This window comes from Oryzias latipes, chromosome 9, assembly GCF_002234675.1.
Source record: "Oryzias latipes chromosome 9, ASM223467v1".
Lineage (NCBI taxonomy): Eukaryota > Metazoa > Chordata > Actinopteri > Beloniformes > Adrianichthyidae > Oryzias > Oryzias latipes.
In genome coordinates, this window is record NC_019867.2 from 2,141,232 (window position 1) to 2,163,996 (window position 22,765).

The 22,765-nt window shown below is 41.7% G+C and overlaps 1 protein-coding gene across 2 annotated transcripts in view; it reads left to right on the forward strand.

Annotated features, from left to right (window-relative positions):
- Nucleotides 1-22,765, forward strand: part of notch1 (notch 1) — a 51,405-nt gene that overhangs the window by 23,099 nt on the left and 5,541 nt on the right. For both annotated transcript variants that reach the window (XM_023958196.1, XM_023958197.1), the window contains exons 10-29: nucleotides 2,228-2,341; nucleotides 2,436-2,669; nucleotides 2,742-2,852; nucleotides 5,394-5,586; nucleotides 5,696-5,841; nucleotides 5,921-6,034; nucleotides 6,739-6,858; nucleotides 7,857-8,009; nucleotides 8,282-8,510; nucleotides 8,844-9,045; nucleotides 9,123-9,276; nucleotides 9,365-9,549; nucleotides 10,771-10,903; nucleotides 11,256-11,513; nucleotides 16,879-16,991; nucleotides 17,104-17,675; nucleotides 17,751-18,185; nucleotides 18,293-18,441; nucleotides 22,086-22,299; nucleotides 22,554-22,641. In XM_023958196.1, the coding sequence (XP_023813964.1) occupies nucleotides 2,228-2,341; nucleotides 2,436-2,669; nucleotides 2,742-2,852; nucleotides 5,394-5,586; nucleotides 5,696-5,841; nucleotides 5,921-6,034; nucleotides 6,739-6,858; nucleotides 7,857-8,009; nucleotides 8,282-8,510; nucleotides 8,844-9,045; nucleotides 9,123-9,276; nucleotides 9,365-9,549; nucleotides 10,771-10,903; nucleotides 11,256-11,513; nucleotides 16,879-16,991; nucleotides 17,104-17,675; nucleotides 17,751-18,185; nucleotides 18,293-18,441; nucleotides 22,086-22,299; nucleotides 22,554-22,641 (3,917 nt within the window). The remainder of the gene's footprint in view (nucleotides 1-2,227; nucleotides 2,342-2,435; nucleotides 2,670-2,741; nucleotides 2,853-5,393; nucleotides 5,587-5,695; nucleotides 5,842-5,920; nucleotides 6,035-6,738; nucleotides 6,859-7,856; nucleotides 8,010-8,281; nucleotides 8,511-8,843; nucleotides 9,046-9,122; nucleotides 9,277-9,364; nucleotides 9,550-10,770; nucleotides 10,904-11,255; nucleotides 11,514-16,878; nucleotides 16,992-17,103; nucleotides 17,676-17,750; nucleotides 18,186-18,292; nucleotides 18,442-22,085; nucleotides 22,300-22,553; nucleotides 22,642-22,765) is intronic.

The window sequence follows — 22,765 nt, forward strand, 5'->3', positions numbered from 1 at the left end:
CTGCTTCCTGTCGGCTGTAAAAGAAAAAGATAAAAGGAAGAAGGTACAGTTGTCTGCAAAATGAGTTATTTTCTCCTTAAGTCTGATGTTTTAAGCATAAAGGCAGAGCTAAGTAAAATACTGAAGTCCTTACATGACCTTCACATAGAGGTTTGATATACAGGAAAAAAGCCATTGCGAGTTAGTAAAAGAAACATGTGGACGACATTGACCTATGCATAAGTCACTTTTTATCAACAGTCGCCCAAAGTCCCACTCCGATCATCGTTTTTATTTATTTTCAAAGCGTTCCCTTTGGTCCGTTAGGTAAGACTATGCCGATTTTAACCAAAATCAAGAAACCGGTGTCGTTTTCTACACTCTAAAAAACGAAAACTACACATTACTTAATTAAACAAGTGGAACATTTTTACACTTTTAAATATTGAGTAGATATAAAAGCTCTCAAACCAGTCTAAACACAACATGCTTATTGAGTGAGTCTTCTTAATATTTTCTATTCTATTGCAATGAAGTGACTTGGCACCAATAGCATGTAAACTGAGTAGATGTAACTCAAATACTGTCAGCTACATAGAAAATATCTGTAGAAAAAAAACTGCAGCCCAATTTGTTTTACAGACTTGGGCTGCAACTTCACTAATGCATTGAAATTTGAACTTTGAACAGGCCACCTGTTCAAATTGGCCAATTCACTTTATCTACACTACTTCCTAAATGTATCAGGAAGCAGTAACAACAAAAAAGTCCTATTCGTATTTTTTTTTTAAACAAGTGCAGGCTCTATAAGCTTGTGCCAAGTAAAAACAACTTACCACGTCCTTATTTTGAATACATCTACTTATTTTTCACATGTTCATTTGACACAAATGCTCTTGTTTACAGTGTAGGACATAGTTTCTGCAGAGCAGCAGTAGTTCATTAGAAACTCCCCTCTGCGTTGTGGGGGGAACTGTTGACGCAGAGCGGCCAGACCAATGGTTTGAAATTGTCTAAGAGATATTTAAGAGGAAAACATTGTTTTACCAATTAAGAATTCAAAAAAGACAAATGTACCAAATTTGACACAAATGATTGTATTTATTACCCGTCAGAGCAGATTTTATTTGATATTACTGGTATCTTTATTTTTTTTAACTCATTTGTTACGTAAAAAAACAGATGTGAAAAATGTGTACCAAAGTAGTATTTGATTTTATCATTTTAATTTTATGAATCACTGGCTATTATACATTTCATTTGTGAATTCTTGACCCATTACAAACAAACACTCCTGTTTGTTGTTTATTATTGCTCTCCATAAAAAAATACAAAATCTGAAAAAAAAAGATAAAAGATTCACATTCAAATTGTCATTAAACCAGTTAACCATTAGAATATTGATCAATAAATAAGAAGAAATTGTAAGAAGTGCCCTTTTTTAAATCATTAGAAGCATAACAAAGCGGTCAGCACTGGCTTAAATCAATAAATTATCACATGTCAGTATGATGACTGCTGAAATGCAGAAATATGACGGAAATTAATAAGTAGACTCAAACATGGTGAGAAAAAGAAAAAAAAAGGTTGATGGCAGAAAAGTTAACATAATCTGAACCCAAAACATTAGAATTTAAGATCCTCACTTTATGTGAAACGGTAGCGCGGTAAGTCAAACATCTGCCTGTCGTTGTGTTGTTGTGTTGTGCGACTATAGAAATGTTTCAGCTGCTGTCGCTTCAGCAGGAAACGTCCTTACAGTTCATGACTTGAGCTGAGAATAATGTCAAGGAGAAGGAGGAAGCCTGCTGGCAGATTTTGAAGGCACAAGGGTCTGAATAGTGCCGTGTTAAAGGTCAAATTGGCTCTTTATTTCGAGAAGGGCAGGGAGTGGAAGGGGGTAGTAGTGGCGGTGGGGCAAAAGCAAGATGAGAGAATGCACATTATGATGGAGAAGTTTTGGGGGACAAAGGAGGCAACCAGCTCTGTTTGGCGCTGCACTGAGCAGACAGGCCCTCCTTTGTTTCTTACCCCTTGGTCAGGAGGCCTCCAAACTCTCACCCCCCCACCCCCCCACCCCCCATTCCTCCCCTCTTTTCAATGAACTGTTTCCCCTTCTCCTTTTGGACTTGTGAGTTTGAGGGGCTTCAGGGTTCTGAGGAGTGCTACTGGTTGAAAATGTTGAGAACGCAGTTGTGTAAACACGCTCACACACACACTCAGTAACAACCTCCTGTCTTTCTGCCAGGCTTTACCGGGAGTCTCTGCCAGACAGACATCGACGAGTGTGCCAGCACGCCGTGTAAAAATGGCGCCAAATGCACGGACGGACCCAACAAGTACACCTGCGAGTGCACCGAAGGTACAAAACCTTCTATTCAAAAACAAAAACAAAAAAAAAACTACCAGGTATGTTGACAATAAATAATCCCAGACCAAATCCGATCTCTGCCCAGGTTATGCTGGACAGCACTGTGAGACAGAAATCAACGAGTGCTCCTCTGACCCGTGTCACTACGGCACCTGCAAGGACGGCCTGGCCTCCTTCAGCTGCGACTGCACACCCGGATACACCGGTCGGCTGTGCGAGACCAACATCAACGAGTGTCTGAGTCTGCCCTGCAGGAACGGAGGCACATGCCAGGACCGGCCGAACGCCTACATCTGCAGCTGTCCCAAGGGCACAGGAGGTCATTTGCGCAGATTTATATTTGTTTGTTATCATAAAATTCATGCTGAAACTTAAGTCGCGTTTCCTCCAGGAATCAACTGTGAAATCAATATTGACGACTGCAAGAATAATCTTTGCAAAAATGGAACCTGCATCGACAGGATCAATGGCTACGAATGCGCCTGTGAACCTGGATACACAGGTAAAATATTCAGACCCATACAAGTACTGTTTATTATTCTGTTCCGGTGTGACGGCACAATACCGCATCTCCAGAAGCCTAATTGAGAGTTTGAAGGTCCAATCAGAAGAGTTGAGGACCTGATTGAAAGGGGGGGGGGGGGGGGGGTGACAGATGGCGAGCGAGCGAGCGAGCACACTCCTCCAAAAGTTAAAGGCGGTGTCACTTTCCTGCTCCACCCTGTCCCCAACCGGCGGCTGTTAGGACACGCAAGCTGCGACCATCACAAAGAGACGCACACAGAGCCAGGGGGATTTGAGCAGGAGAAAAGATTCCCTGAAAGATTCCTGAAAGTTGAGCTTTTAAAAGCTCGGAAGCTGGTCCCTTGTTCTACAGCTAAATAGGCCGCCTTTATGCTATCTGTGGCACAGTTCTATACGGCCTCAATGCTTCAAGCGGCCCACAAAGTTTCTGAAAACCGATATGTTCATAGCCGTGCTGTATAAAGGACAGTGTGAGGAGGTTGTGTGTGTCGCCGCTTAAATTGCTGTCAGATTTGTTCAAATAATGCATCAAACGTTTTTGTCTTTGAACCAGCCAAAGGTTATTTGGGTATTTCATCTTATTTTAGGTTAAATATGAAGATTTGTTTGCAATAAATCTAAAGTTCAAATCCAAATTGATCATCTTTCTGATGATAAATAACACAAAGTACCACAGAAGTTCTTCAGAAACTTGACACCAATAGTAAAAATCTAGACAACAATCATAGACAAGTTTTTGTACAAACATGTTTTACTTTACTGCATCGAGGATGAAGACCCACCATGCGTCTCCACCCGTTTTTCTATCTTCTCTTCCTCCTCCATGTATCTGGCAAGAGCTCTGTTCTTCATGGTTGGATGCTTCAACATAGGGTATTTGTACCAGAAAGCGGTGGATGCAGTTTATTTTTCCATAAAAAAACTGTGGCTCATGAAGTTTTGTTTTTACACTCGACTTATAGGAGGACATCTCTGAGAACAAAACAACATTAGGCTGGATTCACTACAGTTGATACGACCAGAAATTATTCAGAGTTGCCAGACCAACCAACCTACAAATTAACCAAACAACCAACTAATTATTACAACAAACAACCAACTAATTAATACACCAAACACCAACCAACCAACTACCTAACCAACCTACAAATTAACCAACCAACTAATTAATACACCGACCAACCAACCTACCAATTAACCAAACGACCAACTAATTATTACAACAAACAACCAACTAATTAATACACCAACCAACCAACTGACCAACCAACCTACAAATTAACCAAAGAACCAACTAATTATTACAACAAACAACCAACTAATTAATACACCAAACACCAACTACCCAAACAACCTACAAATTAACCAACCAACTAATTAATACACCGACCAACCAACCTACCAATTAACCAAACAACCAACTAATTATTACAACAAACAACCAACTAATTAATACACCAACCAACCAACTACCCAACCAACCTACAAATTAACCAACCAACTAATTAATACACCGACCAACCAACCTACCAATTAACCAAACGACCAACTAATTAATACACCGACCAACCAACCTACCAATTAACCAAATGACCAACTAATTATTACAACAAACAACCAACTAATTAATACACCAACTGACCAACCAAGCTACAAATTAACCAAAGAACCAACTAATTATTACAACAAACAACCAACTAATTAATACACCAACTGACCAACCAAGCTACAAATTAACCAAAGAACCAACTAATTATTACAACAAACAACCAACTAATTAATACACCAAACACCAACCAACCAACTACCCAACCAACCTACCAATTAACCAAACAACCAACTAATTAATACACCGACCAACCAACCTACCAATTAACCAAACAACCAACTAATTAATACACCAACCAACCAACTGACCAACCAACCTACAAATTAACCAAAGAACCAACTAATTATTACAACAAACAACCAACTAATTAATACACCAAACACCACCCAACCAACCTACCAATTAACCAAACAACCAACTAATTAATACACCGACCAACCAACCTACCAATTAACCAAACAACCAACTAATTAATACACCAATCAATCTACAAATTAACCAAATAAACAATCAACATTTGTAGAGCTTTTTTAAAGATATTATTGCACTACAAAGTTTTGAATTTCTGTGTGTATTGGTATTTTGGGTAATTGGTGTGCTTTGTTTTATTGTTGCTCTGAGTTTAGTTTAGACCAAAGATAAACCTAATTAACATAAAAGTGATACACTGCATTAAAATCGTTTCACTTGAGGTTGCAGAATAAAGTATTTCCAGTTCAAAACTTTTGTTTTGACTGGAACATTTTTTTTAGATTTTGGCTGTATTAGTCAGATCAACTAATCACACGTGAATGTTTCCATGTTTTATACTAGCTGGAAACATGGCTCCTGTTTTCACCTCTTGTTGTTCAACATTTGCGTTTTACTGCTTTTCTTCTGGATAAGAAGAGTCTGTATGTGATGTTTCAGGGACTATGTGCAACATTGACATTGATGAGTGTGCTGCAAACCCCTGCCGTAACGGCGGCACCTGTATCGATGGCATCAATGCTTTTACCTGCAAGTGTCCAGACGGCTACCAGGATCCCACCTGCTTCTCCCAGGTCAACGAGTGTCTCAGCAATCCCTGTATCCACGGTCACTGTGAGGACAAGATCAACGGGTGAGAAAAAGCTCAACAAACACCAAAGGCAGAGCCAAAGTGAACCTCCACCCTGATATTTTGTGACTCATCCAGGATCAGACTGACTTTATCACTGTCTTCCTGTCAGCTATAAATGTTTGTGTGACTCTGGTTGGAGTGGTAAAAACTGTGACATCAACAACAATGAGTGTGAATCCAACCCGTGCATGAATGGAGGCACCTGCAAGGACATGACCAGCGGCTACGTCTGCACCTGTCGCATGGGCTTCACCGGTCAGTAACTATGTTTGTCTAGAGTGTGTCTAAAGGATGTGTGTGTGTGTGTGTAACTTGTGGTCTGCTTTCACTACAGGACCAAACTGTCAGACAAATATCAACGAATGTGCCTCCAATCCCTGCCTCAACCAGGGGACGTGCATCGACGATGTCGCAGGGTACAAGTGCAACTGTGTCCTGCCTTACACCGGTATGAAAATATTATTCAATCTATGTAATACTGCAGCCATATCTTATTTTGGTATTCTGGAATGTTCTTGCTTGGGTACAGGGGGGGGGGGGGGGGGGGCATTTTCCACATACTGTGCTCTTAAAGGAATTGGCAAAAAGGAAAAACGTGCCGCTGATGAAACAACTGTCGAGTAAAGTTCAGCTGCAAGACTTCCTCAGACTCCAAACCCTCGGATTCCATCTGCTCCTCTGTGATACAGAAGCGTCCCCGACATGAGCTGGAAAGTGATTTCATGTCATGTCAAAATATTATTTCAATAAACAAGCAGTGATTGATGGGCTGACGGCAGATTTTCTTGAATTTTTTCTAATGGTTTTTGCAAGAAAGAAAAAAAACCCTCCAACCTGACTTTAAATAACAAAAAGCTTCTTGCTTGTGTTGGGTTGGGAACGGGGCGCTTGACACATTTCCTGTTTGCCTGCTTCCTGTCTCACAGAACAGCAAATGGCTTCACAATGGCCGGAAACTGGAGCTGGCTTCCTGTAAGATCTGTGTGCTGTGAAAACAGATAGACATGTCTCCGCAGGCCTCCTGCTCTGACAGAGCCTGGCTACTATCTTCTGATAAGACTGATTGAAAGATGATTCTGTGTCCATTTGGTTTGGGTTTTCTCCAAGCTCATGACTCTATGATACAACGCAGTTTCATTTGTCGTATCGCAGGAGAAAACTGTGAAACCCTGATGGCCCCCTGTCACTCCAAACCCTGCAAACACGGGGGAGTGTGTCGTGAGTCGGAGGACTACCTGAGCTTCTCCTGTGCCTGTCCCGAAGGATGGCAAGGTGAGCTGTTGTGTCTGCATACCTGTGGGGGCTTTTAGGTTGGTACCAGAAGATCAGAACACCAAACTCCCAAAGTCCCATTGTAGCAACTGTCTTAAAATATATTCAGTTTTAGCTGAAAGCTGATATTACCCATAAGTCATGAAAATAAAACATTTCACTGATATCAAAAAAGATCAAAATTGGCTATTTATCAAATGTAGCTTTATAAAGTATAATACCTTCAGATCTGTTACTTTTTTTAAGTTTAAGTACAACATAGTAGTCTTTAGTTTGCTTTTGTACTTTCTCTTATAATTTTGTTAAACCACCTTTTAATTTGATTACAGAACACTCTTTGTTTGAGTTACCTGAGATTTTCAAAAAGACACTATTGGCTTCACAAGCAGCGTTATGGGAATCAAAGTAGATGCAGCCTTTGTCCACGTCTGATTTCTGCTCATTTTATTACTAGACTTTCCTGTCAAAACAAAGACGGTGTAATAAATTAGACACTTCCATCCATGTATTTATTCATCAACCTATTCATCCATAATCCAGCCATCAATTGACCCATTTATCCATCATATAAGTGGTAAATTTACATTCACCCATTCACACACTGGAGGCGGCTCAGTTGCAGAACACTGGCGCCAACCTATAAACACCAGAGGCAATGTGGGGTTCAGTTTCTTTCCCAATGACACTTCAACATATGGGTGTGCAAGGTAATCGAACCTGTAGACTTCCGATCAGAGGTTGACCGCCCTACCGCTGTACCATGGCTATCCATCTATTCATTTATCCACTGTTCAATCCATCCATCCGTCCGTCCGTCCATCCATCCATCCACAACATTTGTGTCTTTTATGTCTATTGGAAACTTGCAGCACAAACGTGTTTTTAACCATATTTTCTTGGGTGTAGCAAACGTTGTACATTTCTGAAACAGTAACAAGAACTCTGTTCCTGTTACCCGATCTGACGTCTATAGTTTGCCCTCTCATGACCCTGTCTAGGCCAGACATGTGAGGTGGACATCAAGGAGTGCGTGAAGAACCCATGCCTCAATGGAGCAACCTGCCAGAACACTCTGGGCAGCTACCACTGCAGCTGCAAACCGGGTTTTACCGGACGCAACTGTGAAGCCAATATGGATGACTGCAAGCCCAGTAAGTCCTGGGGGGGTTACAGCTGTTTGGTCTGGTTTGTCAAGAACAATTTGCAAAGATCAAATCTAAACTGTCAGGTTCTGGAGTTAGATTTAACTTTGATCCACTTTTTGATCTTGGGGGTAGATCGGACTGATCAGCTTAATGTACAGAGAATTTTGGTCTGATTTTCAGCTCATCTCTCCTCACTTATTATTCTTCAAAGAGGGGAACGATGGCAAACGTGCCAACCAGAGAAGCTCACAGTGAAGTCTTAACATTCCTTCCCACAGACCCTTGCAACAACGGAGGCCTCTGTAAGGACGAGGTGAACGACTTCCTGTGCACCTGCTTGCTGGGGTTTCGGGGCACAACGTGCGAGGAGGACATTAACGAGTGTGAAAGCAGCCCGTGCAAAAATGGAGCCAACTGCACAGATTGCGTCAACAGCTACACCTGCACCTGCCCGGCCGGCTTTAGCGGGATAAACTGTGAAAACAACACCCCTGACTGCACAGAGAGGTACACGCTCACTCAGGAGGAGACGAGATGGGTGTCGAACGTAGCGCAGCTCTGGTCAACAGGTTCCTTTTCTGCTACTTTGTAGATTTTGTTTTCTTGCACACTGCTGCCCCCTGTGGTTAAAAACTCAGGTTGACTTTGAACGCATCACTCTCTCATGTAGGATTATCAATGAGTCTGTTTCCTGTAGTTGTCAAATTTACATATACATTTGAACATTTCCTTTGTGTTGGTTTATTCACTGTGTGAGTAAACAAATGAATTATGATATATAATCTTTTTATTTGTGTACACTGTCAGATTTGTTCTGACCCGTTAAGTCTTTTCGTGCAGCTCGTGCTTCAACGGCGGCACCTGTGTGGACGGCATCAACGCCTTCACCTGCCTGTGCCCGCCAGGCTTCACCGGGAACTATTGCCAGCATGACATCAACGAGTGTGACTCGAAGCCCTGCATGAACGGCGGCACCTGCCAGGATAGCTACGGCACCTACAAATGCACCTGCCCGCACGGTTACACGGGGCTCAACTGTCAGGTCAGAGCAGAGACAGACCTCATTTTATTCTAAACGCCGTTGCAGAAAAAGACTGAAAAATCTGATGTACATTTCAGGACTTGGTTAATTGGTGCAACTCCTCGCCCTGTAAAAATGGGGGCTCCTGCTCGCAAAGCGGCACAACCTACAGGTGTAATTGTGAAACTGGCTGGACAGGCCTTTATTGTGATGTGCCCAGTGTTTCCTGTGAAGTGGCGGCCAAACAAAGAGGTAGTAAGGCAGAGGCTTTAGACATATACTGCACGTGAAAATGGTTAAGGATTCCCCCTAAAGCGTTCCGTTCCCTCCTCTCTGGTAGGGGTTGACATTACCCAGCTGTGTCGAAACGCCGGCCGGTGTCTGGACGCAGGAAACGTTCACCGCTGTCACTGCCAGGCTGGATACACCGGGAGCTACTGTGAAGAGCAGGTGGATGAATGTACGCCCAACCCCTGTCAGAACGGCGCCACCTGCACAGACTTTCTGGGTGGATACAGCTGCAAGGTAAAAAAAAAAGACATTTGTTTGGCTTTTTTAAATTGTAATTGTATTGTTAGCAATGTTTGTAACAGTTCAAAGACCTTAAATGATCACCTGGCTGCAGTGGTTCCTGGTCCTTCAGAAAAACCTTTGGCTCATCAGCTTGTATCTGCTTTAAGAAGCAACTCAAATTTTAATATGGTGCCCCACAACTATTGACTGGAGATGGGAACTGGACTGAGTGAGGCGTTCCAAACAGGAAGTACCTGCTGGTTCCAAAAAACCAAAATCCCATAGACTTCTATAGCTAAATGAACAGCTGTTAGTCATTCTATTGGTAAGAATAACAATTCTGGATCTACGTTTTTATAACATCTTCTTGATAATCCTCATTTTTTTAATGTTATATTTCTGTGGTCAAAGTTATTGAAGTTATGAACTGACCAATCAGATGCCTCAATTAAAGTAGGTGGAGCCTGCTGGCCACCATGTCCAACATTCAAAACGTTTGAATGTTTGAACGTACCACGTCAGTGGTAGGGGTGGGGACTCCAAAAACAGGCGCTCTCTTGATTGGTGAGAGTGGTTGCCATAGAAACCTTGACTCAGATCAACTCGGACCAATCACTGCTCACTGATGACGTCTGGCGATGTCCGCATCGCGGGAAAAACGTTGACTGAATTGACTTTATTTGGTTGTAGCCGGTTGTTTTACCCATCAGTAAACTCATCTATTTCGAATTTTCATTTCTGTTTGCATTGTATTTCTGTTTATTTCACTTTGTTTTTATGGAGACAAATTTAGCACCTGTTTAGCTGTTTGTCAGGAGGATTTGCAAAGATGCTTTTAAATGTGTAATATTCCTTTTAAATGAACTATTGCATGATTTTTTTTCTCCCTTTTTTCCTGAGCGGAACAGCAGGTAGGAGTCTACAGAGCATGACTGGGTTGTTTTTTCTGGAATGAAGCATGCATTGCTCTGCAGAAGAAGTGAAGGTTTCTTGCGTTCTGGCTGAGTTAACTTCTCCTGATGAAGAGTCTTGTTATAAATAGAAAGTGAACTGTTGGGTTTTGCTAATCTTCCCTCAGCCTAAAATACAGCCAGATAGACAAAAAAAATATCTGCCTTTCATGTCAGGCATTGATCAAGGTCACTTCCCCTTTTTTGTCCCGCTGTCTTCCTCTTCTTTCTTCCTCCTCTTCCTCTCCTCTTCACTTGTCCCCCCCCCCCCCCCCCCCCCCAGTGCCTGCCCGGCTTCTTGGGGACCAACTGTTCGGTGGAGATCAATGAATGTTTCTCTCAGCCGTGCCAGAACGGGGGCACCTGCATTGACCTGATCGATACTTACAAATGCTCCTGTCCCAGAGGAACCCAAGGTCAGCAGACCCCCCGCACACACACACACACACACACACACACACCTCCCACACTGCCCCCCCCCCCGTTCCGGCTTCGCCTCCTCTCCTCCACGCTTCATTAATTAGGGCTTAACTGCACCCACAGCACAAAAACCCCACCTTCTAGTTTGCCTCCAACTCTTCCTCTACTTGTCAAATACACTATTGATTTCTCTCAGACATGAAGGAGGCCATTTGTTGCAGGTCACTCGAACCGAGAGCAGCTCTGCTGTCCGGCTCACAAAAAGTGAAGTTGGTCCACCTTAAGCACAGGTGACCCGGAAGCAGCACACCTGTCCTGCTGCAGAGTTGACACAGTCTGTCCCCTCAGGCGTGCACTGCGAGGTCAACGTCGACGACTGCAGCCCCTTCACCGACCCCCTCACCAAGGAGCCCAAGTGCTTCAACAAGGGCAAGTGCGTGGACAGAGTGGGGGGCTACCACTGCATCTGCCCCTCGGGGTATGTGGGGGAGCGCTGCGAGGGGGACGTAAACGAGTGTCTGTCCAACCCCTGCGACCCCCGCGGCACGCTCAGCTGCATCCAGCTGACCAACAACTACCGCTGCGAGTGTCGCGCCGGATACACAGGTACGGCAGAGGCAGAAGTCCACGTGTGCTTGTGGTGAGACGTTCAAACGACATTCATGATGTCGTAAACGGAGAAAAGCTCCATGTCCAGCTCAGGAAACAGTCTCAACATGCTCAAAATCCTCTAGGACTGCTATTTTGCAGAATGCTTGACAGCATTTCTCAAATTGCTCAAAGAAACGCTTCGTCTTCCTTCATAGGTTTACTGACGAGCTTTTGCTCCTTGAATAGGAAGATATTTTTATGTTTACTGTAAAATTTTGCTATTTTCCAAAACTTTTAAATGTTTTTTTTTAACTCTGAAATGCTGATAGCCCTTTCTTTTTTCTTTTATTTGTGCAACTTTCTTACACTACAAATGTTTAATCCCCATTAACTGTATTGAACTTTAGACAGGGCTCTCTCAGGGTCTCCAAAAGTCGGAGAAACTGTTCACCAAAGCAAAGATTGTATATTAGTGAAGATGCCTCACACTCTTCAGAAGCTTGAACTGTTCTCTGATTAGGGATGTTATAAATTGGGTCGAGGAGAGCTCGGTAACGCTTTCTTTTACAGTACAGTACTTACAGTGTACTTAAGTGGTATTTACATGGTACCTATAGTGTAACTACTGGGTACTTTCAGGGTACTTACATGGTACTTTTTATGGAATTTACCGGGTACTTACAGTGTGTTTACATGGTACTTTCTATGGGACTTTACTGGGTACTTACATGGTACTTTTTGTGTCTACTCTGTACTTACTTAGTACTTACTGTATATTTATATGGTACTATTTGGTTCATACCTATGTGCTACATACTGGGTATTTATAATATGCTTACTGGGTATTTACATGTTGTGCAAAGGTGTCTTTTATGGTACTTACCACATGTAAGAACAAGGTAAGTACAAATGAAGTACCTTGACCTTTAGGTCTGCACTCGCTGCATGTTTCATGGTATTTACCATCAATTTACCACAGAAACTACCCCTTAAGTACACTGAAACTGTAACTGTAAAAGAAAGTCAGCCCTATTTCCACTCAACTACATGGTACTTTCATTACTAAATACCGGGTATGTTCACTTGAATAGTACTTGGTACTTACCCCTTAAGTACACTGAAACGGTAACTGTAAAAGAAAGTCAGCCCTATTTCCACTCTATTACATGGTACTTTCATTACTAAATACCGGGTATGTTCACTTGAATAGTACTTGGTACTTACCCCTTAAGTACAATGAAACTGTAACTGTAAAAGAAAGTCAGCCCTATTTCCACTCTATTACATGGTACTTTCAGTAGTAAATGCTGGGTATGTACACGTATTACCATCCCGTACAGTGTACATACACACTTGGTCTTCTGACCTCACCACATGAGACAATGCTAACCTGTTGGTAAGGGTAAAGTAACTACATTGTAAAAAAAATATACTGGCCTGATTACTTCTTGTAACATGAGGCAAGTTTAAAGAGAAACAAGACAGCAGTGAAAACAACAATCTTTAATATGATACGTGTCTGCAGCATACAAAGTGTCATCACAATGAAATAGGTTTTAAGTACAAAACAGTACAAAGGAGAATTCTAAAAAACACATTTTCGGCCTGAGGGTCGTGCTTTTTGTCCATCAAAATTCTTTCAGCAGAGTTTGGTAACGGTGCAGGACTTCTTCAGGGTTTGTAACTGCAAGAAAATTCACAATATGAGCTCAAGTGAACATAAAAAGCATAACGACTTTGATGAAATACAAAATAAATTTTACTTATTTAATCATTTCTGTAAAGAGTTTGATAAATCTCTATGAATTTTTTTATCGCTTTGACTGTAATGCTTGAAATTAATCAAGTACTATCCTAATTTAAAAACATGATAATAAATTATTCACAACTTAACTTTTTTTAAATATTGTTCTAAAAATGAACTTGTTTTAATATATATTATATAATGTCAGGAAAATATGTAAAACAACAAGGCTAAATATTTACTTTTAATACTAAAAACACCCCGAGTGTGTGTTTTTGTTAAGTAAGTCGGGGCAAGTAAAGTTGCAAATTCCCAGCGCACTTGAATGCAGCACAACTACCCCCAAAGTGAACGTGGATTAATCCGGAGAGCCTCGAGGCGCGCGCAACAGTTTGAATTTCTCTTCATCTGGCAGGTAAGCCAGTGTTTTTGTTTTTTTAAAATATTGGATAAATTAAATGTAAATATTTAAACTGATAAAACTTTATAAAGAAGCTAACCTCGTGATTTCAAGCCACTATCTCTGTGTTTGAAACGTGACGTAAGAGCATGTCTACCTTACTGTCTACCTTAGTACCTAATTTCAGTTATTACATGTATACATTTTCAAAGTTTGTAATGAAAATCTACAAACATTGTTGTTACTTACCAGGAGAGTGGCACCTGTAAAACAAGCACGTAGCCTAAATGATAAAGTCTGTTGTTCTGTGCTCGTTTGACTGAGCGCACGTCTTTCTGGGAAAAACAAAGAAAGGCGTTTATTTAAAATAATGATGACGTACTTCCGTCTTTTTACCGCTTTAGATCAGTAATGGCGAAGAAGACATTCCAGACGAATCCGTGAAGTCACAGGAGAGTAAGCTAAAGTAAGTTAAATCCTCCAAGTGGACATATTATTTACATTAATGAAGAGTTTAACTGCCTTTTCCCCATTTTCTTTTCTTTTGCCGATTTTATTTTTATTTATTTATTTATTTTCAAATATGATAGAGACAACAATACCACCCAACAGTGAATGTAACTGTTTGAAAATTAAAACATATTTTTGTGAATAACTGTGTTGAATTTGAAATTGCCTATTTATTTATTTTTTCCTTTTCTTTTACACTGCAATGTCTTTCATGCTAATGCAAATTGTAGGTGCGAATAATATTTATAAAGAAGAAATACACACAGCAATTGGCAATTAAAACATTACTTTTGTCATTCTTTGTCTAAATAAAATTAGATTTTTTATGGCAATTTTGATTTTTTTTCTTTGATTTCTTTTTTGTTGTTCTTGTTTATGTAACTAAAATATAAAGTTGTGAATAATTTATTATGTTTTTAAATGAGGATAATACTTGATTAATTTCAAGCATTACAGTCAAAGCGATAAAAAAATTCATAGAGATTTATCAAACTCATTACAGAAATGATTAAATAAGTAAAATTTATTTTGTATTTCATCAAAGTCGTTATGCTTTTTATGTTCACTTGAGCTCATATTGTGAATTTTCTTGCAGTTACAAACCCTGAAGAAGTCCTGCACCGTTACCAAACTCTGCTGAAGGAATTTTGATGGACAAAAAGCACGACCCTCAGGCCAATAATGTGTTTTTTGGAATGCTCCTTTGTACTGTTTTGTACTTAAAACCTATTTCATTGTGATGACACTTTGTATGCTGCAGACACGTATCATATTAAAGATTGTTGTTTTCACTGCTGTCTTGTTTCTCTTTAAACTTGCCTCATGTTACAAGAAGTAATCAGGCCAGTATATTTTTTTTACAATGTAGTTACTTTACCCTTACCAACAGGTTAGCATTGTCTCATGTGGTGAGGTCAGAAGACCAAGTGTGTATGTACACTGTACGGGATGGTAATACGTGTACATACCCAGCATTTACTACTGAAAGTACCATGTAATAGAGTGGAAATAGGGCTGACTTTCTTTTACAGTTACAGTTTCATTGTACTTAAGGGGTAAGTACCAAGTACTATTCAAGTTAACATACCCGGTATTTAGTAATGAAAGTACCATGTAATAGAGTGGAAATAGGGCTGACTTTCTTTTACAGTTACAGTTTCAGTGTACTTAAGGGGTAGTTTCTGTGGTAAATTCATGGTAAATACCATGAAACGTGCAGCGAGTGCAGACCTAAAGGTCAAGGTACTTTATTTGTACTTACCTTGTTCTTACATGTGGTAAGTACCATAAAAGACACCTTTGCACAACATGTAAATACCCAGTAAGCATATTATAAATACCCAGTATGTACCACATAGGTATGAACCAAATAGTACCATATAAATACACAGTAAGTACCATGTAAGTACAGAGTAGACACAAAAAGTACCATGTAAGTACCCAGTAAAGTCCCATAGAAAGTACCATGTAAACACACTGTAAGTACCCAGTAAATTCCATAAAAAGTACCATGTAAGTACCCTGAAAGTACCCAGTAGTTACACTATAAGTACCATGTAAATACCACTTAAGTACACTGTAAGTACTGTACTGTAAAAGAAAGCGTTACCGAGAGCTCTTGCAAATAGACAATCTTTGGTTCACGAACATAAAGCTGGAGAGACAATAATTAAAAAGTTTGTCGTTTTTAACCCAATGTTGCTGTTTTTTTGTGGTTTTACTAGTTAGAGCAGCCGCATTATAAACTAAATAGATGTTTGTTAGTCTGGATAAAGTTTGTTTGAACGAATGATTAAGGTTTAGTTCAGAAAACGAACAGACCTACTGCTGTTGAGCATCCAAACCTCTCACAGATATAAAATAAATAAAACACATTTCATATATATATAATGTGTTTATACATTTTATATATATAAAAAATGTGGTTATTTTGTTTTTTGGAAAGAAAATGTTATTTTTACTGTTATACTCATTTGTGTAGACCAGTGCAAAACTATTTATTTGTAATTGAATGACATTGACACAAGGGTCACATAGGTCAGTTAAACAGCATCGGAAACCTCAGATGTTTGTGGTTTTAGACTAAACCAAAAGTCTATTTAATATATCCAGTAGAACTTTATCCTTAACCTGATTACCGACTAATTCTCTGCCGTCTCACTACTTTCCAGGTGGTTTTCTACATTTTTTGTGGGTGTCTGAATTTATAATTACAAAATCCTCTGCTCCCAGTAGTCTGCGAAAAACCAGTAGATTGGAGAAAATGGACCACAATGCATTGCATTTCAATGATTTGTCATTTGAATGATTGTATATGCATTTATTATTTTATTTTTTAAGTTTTCATCATTAGAATGCAGTGAATTTATAAATAATCTTCGTAAAATGTTCATATTTTGTAGGTTTTAACTTTTGTAAATGGGTGACTTGTGGACTTGTTAAAATCCAGATCACATGACAGTCCCGCCCTATCAGGGTGTATTGAGGGAATTGTGGCATAAATTTTAAAAAGATTAGGGGAAAATGATTTTTTCACAGTTCACTATTTTCAGTAGTTCTTAAGAATACCACCTTATACTTTTACTTGCATACTTTTACTTATGCTTTTGCTGTAAGTCTGCAGAAAAAAAACCTGAGTTTATTAACTTAAATGGTATAAAATCATAAAATCCAAAGTGAAAATGTGTTTGCGTCGCGATCTAACCACGTGGCGTGTGTGAATGCAGGTCAGCGGTGCGACACCGTGTTTGACGGCTGTAAGAGTCGACCCTGTCGTAACGGAGGGACCTGCGCGGTGGCCAGCAACACGCCACACGGCTTCATCTGCAGATGTCCTCCTGTGAGTTCACGCATACAGCCTCGGCGTACCGATCCTTCAGCTCTTTGAATGTTTGCTGGTCCTCTGGCAGTGTTTCCTAAATCCTGTCTACTCCTCGCCTTTTATTTTGAAGGGTTTTACCGGCTCCACCTGTGAGTATGACTCTCAAACCTGTGGTAGCCTCCGCTGTCGTAATGGAGGGACCTGCATTTCTGGTCACAAGAGTCCCAAATGCCTGTGCCCGCCGTCCTTCACTGGACCCGAGTGCCGGCATCCCACAGACAGCGCCTGCAACTCCAACCCGTGCTACAACGGCGGGACGTGCGAACTAACCCCCGAGGCGCCGTACTACCGCTGCATCTGCCCGTTCAAGTTCAACGGGCTTCTCTGCCACATCCTGGACAACGGCTTCCCGGGGGGCGTCGGCAGCAGCGTGCCGACGCTGCCCGAGGTGACGGCCTCCTGCGGCATCCCGCAGTGCGAGGCGTACAAGCACAACAAGTACTGCAACACGGTCTGCAACAACCACGAGTGCGGCTGGGACAACGGCGACTGCTCGCTCAACTTTGATGACCCCTGGAAGAACTGCTCCGCCTCGCTGCAGTGTTGGCGCTACTTCAACGACGGGAAGTGCGATTCGCAGTGTGACAACGCGGGCTGCCTCTACGATGGTTTCGACTGCCAGAACTTGGAAGGACAGTGCAAGTAAGAAGTCTTTCTTCAAGAAACGTATGTTCCACAGCGAGACCTGCATTAAACGCCTGTGTCGTCCTCCTGCAGCCCGCTGTACGACCAGTACTGCAGGGATCACTACGCCGACAACCACTGCGACCAGGGCTGCAACAACGCCGAGTGTGAGTGGGACGGCCTCGACTGCGCCAAGAACCTCCCAGAGAAGCTGGCCGTGGGACGCTTGGTCCTGGTGGTCCACATCCGTCCGGAGCAGCTCCTGAACACGTCCTCCACCTTCCTGCGCGAGCTGAGCCGCGTCCTCCGGACCAACGTGCTGTTCAGGAGGGATTCCAACGGGGAGGTCATGGTCTATCCGTACTACGGCGACGAGCACGAGCTGAAGAAGTACAACGTCAAGCGCTCGGTGGATTCCTGGATGGAGGCTCCTGCCGAGGTGCTGGACGTGATGAAGAGGAGTCTGTACGGAGCTGTGGGGAGCAGCAGGAGGACGAAGAGGGAGCTGGATCATTTGCAGATCAAAGGGTGAGGAGAGAAATCCACACAAGTTCATCTAAAGTAAAAATGTGGGAAGGAAAAGAAGAAGAACGTGTGGTTAGATGATACATTTAGTGAATCTTCTCCATCTGCAGCTCCGTAGTTCACCTGGAGATGGACAACCGGCAGTGCTTCCAGCAGTCCAGCGAATGTTTCCAGAGCACCACAGACGCCGCCGCCTTTCTTGGCGCTTTGGAGTCCAGCGGCAAATTAGACGTTCCGTTTACCATCGAAGCCGTTTACAGTGAGTACTAGTGCTGAAGAACACTACCGCCTTTACAGCCCTGTCAGGGAAAACCTGCAAAGAGAAAAAAAAAGATCATTTGGGCTTTACCTCCATGATTTGCTGTAAACTTTTCCCTACGTTTCCATAGGTTTCTCAAAATATGGTATTGAATTTGAAAGAATACAGCAGAAGATTCTGATGTTTAAGTGTTTTTTCTGTTTAAATCAGTTAAGTTAAGAACTTTTTCAGACTTTGACAGTAGTAAAAGGATAAAGCAATGATACTTTAATGAACTGTTGTTTGCAGTGCAATCTAAACATAGAATTACAGGTTAAAAAATAACACAAATGTGAACTCATTTACCTTTGATTTAAAATTTGCCTTCTTATGCTTCTGTTTCAATAGAATTTATTCGATAGAACAAAAAAAGTGTTTTTTTTAAATGAGCAAAATATATTTCAAAAAGCTACTTTTTGGAGTTTTGAAGCTGTTTGTTCGGCGTTTGTGCTGCTCAGACTCAAAAATACTTTAATGAGCCTCAGGTTTTCTGTTTCTGTTTTACTGTCTTTGATGAATCGACGGTGAGATAGATTTTGTGTTGAGGCTCTGTGCAGCTACAAAGTAAAACTAGAACAAATATATATATATATATATATATATATATATATATATATATATATATATATATATATATATATATATATATATATATACATATATACATATATATATATATCGGTATATATAATCACAGCCTTCAAAAGGCTCAACCATTGCATGTACCTTAAACCACAAATGAAAGCATAAATGAAAACTTACATTTGCAACATTTTATCTAATGATTGCACTTTTTTATTTTAAATCTATTTATGATGTATTATTGGTGACTGATGGAGCAAAACTACTGTCCAGTGGCGGGGCAGGAGCTTTGTTTGGATTCCCTCACTACTTAGTGCGTTGTCGGGGGGGCAGAATCTACAGAATCCCTGAAACTTCCCAGAAGAATGCTTCAATGCATGCTAGGTTAGCAAACATGGACCACAATGCATTGCGTTTGAAGGATTAGTCATTTCGAGGATGTATGTTTTGAATAAAGCATCCACGTTTTCATCCTCAGAACACAGTGGATTCAGAAGTATTCTTTATAAAATGTTCGTGTTTGAAAGGATTTTACTTCATCATATGTGATGTTTAGGAAAAAAAGCAGTGAGCGTGCGTCTGACTGAATTAGTAGTTTTCTATTTATTTTGTTGGACTTGAGTTAAAGAGCATCCTGTTAAAACTGTTCTATTAATAAAAAGTAACATTATTATGTTCTTTAAGGTGGTTGAGTTCAGGGAAAACGTGTCTACGGTAGAGATTTCTTTTATTATCACACTGTTTGTGTTCCTCATAAATGTTAAGTCGTGTGTGAGGAGTGGGGAATTTGGACATTAGTCGGCCAAAATGGTTCCTAACATTAACCGTGAGAAAAGTCGGATCACGCGGTCTACATGGTCAGCCATGTTGGCGTGCTCTTCAAAAATGTCAGAGTGAAAAGTTCCACTTTGTACTTTTACATTATGTTTTTGATTCTTATATATAAGTATATATATTCTGTCCATTTGAGATCTCACAGTTTGTGCTGAACTTCATGCACAGCTGTGAAGGCAAATTCTTCTGCTGCAGCATTATGTCATCAGTACAGCAGCGGTCCCTCGCCCTTTTGCCGGAGTTACGTTCTAAAAATGAAACCCACTACACACTTTCAACGCTTTTCTCAGACAGACAAGAACATTTTCAGACTTTTCTCTCGACTCTCAGAGTTCATAGAAAAAAAGTTCTTAGAAGGAAAACAAAGATCTGATCGCGACGAGAGCTGCATGCGTTCACAGAGGAGATTGATTGACAGGGTCTCCAGCCAATCAGGACACAGAACAGGGTGCGCTTTTTGGGGGGAAAAAGCAGCAGCACTAATCGCACTAAAAGAATCGGTGAGGCCACAAAAGGTGAAGTGCGACGTAGAAAGGGAATACTGTCTTCTGTTCTATTTGACAGAGATTTTTAGAGGGGTTCAGATGGGGCCACAGGGTGTAGAAGGGTTGTTAAAATGTCACGGGGGGGGGGGATGCTGCATCTCTGATATTGTTCAGCGGCCAAATCAAACACAGAGGTGGGTTAGATCAGTTTAAACACAACCCTGGAGTCCATCTGAGATGAAGGTCAAGACGTCCACGAGTTCATGTCAATCAAAATTGAAACTCTTTGAAACGGCTTTGGTTCAGTTTTAAAGCTAAACGCAGCTTTCTTTAGCAGCAGAGTGTAAAGTGATTAAGGTAAACATAAAAAATAGAAATCCTGGTTTCTTTCCCTCAAAGTGTTCCAAATGGTCTTTTACTTATGATTATGCCGCCAAAATCGTTTTTTAGGACATAGTTTCTGCAGAGCGGCAGGGGTTCATTAGAATTTCACCTCCCCCCCCCAACCACCTAACATAATCGTAGCGATCCAGCCGTCCAGTTCAGATCCAGATTCCAGCTCATTCGAGGAAAACGAAGACCTTCATGGATCTGCATCAGAAAGGGGCGGAGCAAGAAGCTTGGGGCCCCGCCCAGCATTTTTTCTACATCACAAATACGATCTTTTTCAAATCTTGATTCCCAATAATTTGAATGAAGAAATGCTCAGAAATGCGATTTTTAAGCTGGATTTTCTTTAAATGTGACCTCTGTTATCAGAAAAAAAGATGTTCAAACACCCAAAACTCCATTTGAGCTGGAGTGGCTCTTGAACGCTCTAACCTTCACCTCCACGTTTGGCGCGGGCGTCTCCGCCCCGGCGCTGAAACGGGAAGTGTGTGCCTCCAGTTGGGTGTTCACTCTTTGATTGTGTATTTGTTATGCAGCCGTGAACAAACGCGGTTTTGAATCTCATGGCCTAAACAATCAATCCCTCCTTCTGTGTGCAAATCCAATGGCTTCAGGCTCCAAAATGGTTAATTGCCATAAATCAACTCATCCAACCCCTTCACTCGCCGAATCTACGCGTCTCCATCTCCCTCTTTCTCAGACGTATGCGTCTTTTGATAACACACTCACACACACGCCTTATCCCACTGTGTGAGGGGCTGCTGCAACCTTCACCTCGCTGAATGTAATACCAGGACTTAATGTATCTCTGAGGGTTTAGGTTGGGGGAGTTTATCATTTCAAAATCGTTAGCAGGAAAAAAAGAGAAAGGGAAAAATTGATCGGGAGTGTGCTAGAAGTTGTGAGTCTTTGTTATCTTGAAAATCCTAATAAATCCTTGGTCTTTACAGCTTAAAGCGCGTGCAGTAATTTGAAGTTCATTAATCCCCCTTCTTTTTTCTCTTAAAGAAGAAATGGTAAAGTTGTCTCTTGGTACTCTGAGTTGAAAAAGGGGAGAGGAGGAGGAGGAGGAGGAGGTGATTGGGGTTTTTCTTTTTCTTTTTTTTGCTTTTATCACGCCCCGTCCCCTCTTTTTGATGAAAAGTTGTTAGCAATTCTGATTATAACCGCGTAGATTGTAGACGCTCGTGGTGGGGATGGCCGATGAGTTCCTGCCGGCGTCTGCTCTGCGTTTTTGAGCGGGAACCGCGGGGCGCAGGAGCACCGGACCCCCGCCTCGGCCCCTCCTGAGCATGCTGTCTGTCTCCCTGCCAGGCAATGTGGAGCCCAAGAACGCCCAGGGACTCTACCCGATCTACCTAGTCCTCGCCGGCGTGGCCGTACTGGCCTTCCTGGGAGTGGGGATGGTGGCTGCCCGGAAGCGGCGCCACGAGCACGGGCGCCTCTGGCTTCCTGAGGGCTTCAAGACCACGGAAACCAGCAAGAAGAAAAGGCGCGAGCCGGTTGGAGAGGATTCGGTGGGGCTGAAGTAAGTCGGCGCTCCGTCCTTGTGGATGTGGAAGTGTTTGTCCTGAGTCCTGAAGGATGCAGCTGATGGGTCACATTCAGACTGAGGGAGGGGGTCCGCTCGGACCATTAACAGTAATGTTACAATAGGTGGGAATTAATTAAACCCTTGGGAGGGGGGGGGTAAAGGTTTTAACCAACGCTTATGTTTGTGGTCATTGACGTTTGGCGGCTCGGATGAAGAAACATTTTTACCAGGTTTCTGCTTCATGGCAGGCCGCTGAAGAACTCGCACATTTCGCTGATGGACGACGTGCCCACCGAGTGGGGGGAGGACGAACCCACCGACGTGAAACACTTCAAGGTCCAACAGGAAACTTCTCTTTTCTCCTAAGAATTTACAGTTTTTTTAAATCAAATTTCAAAAAACGGATTATTTTGGGAAAGAGTTTGGTTGAATTTGCGAATGACTTCTGTGTGGGTGTTTT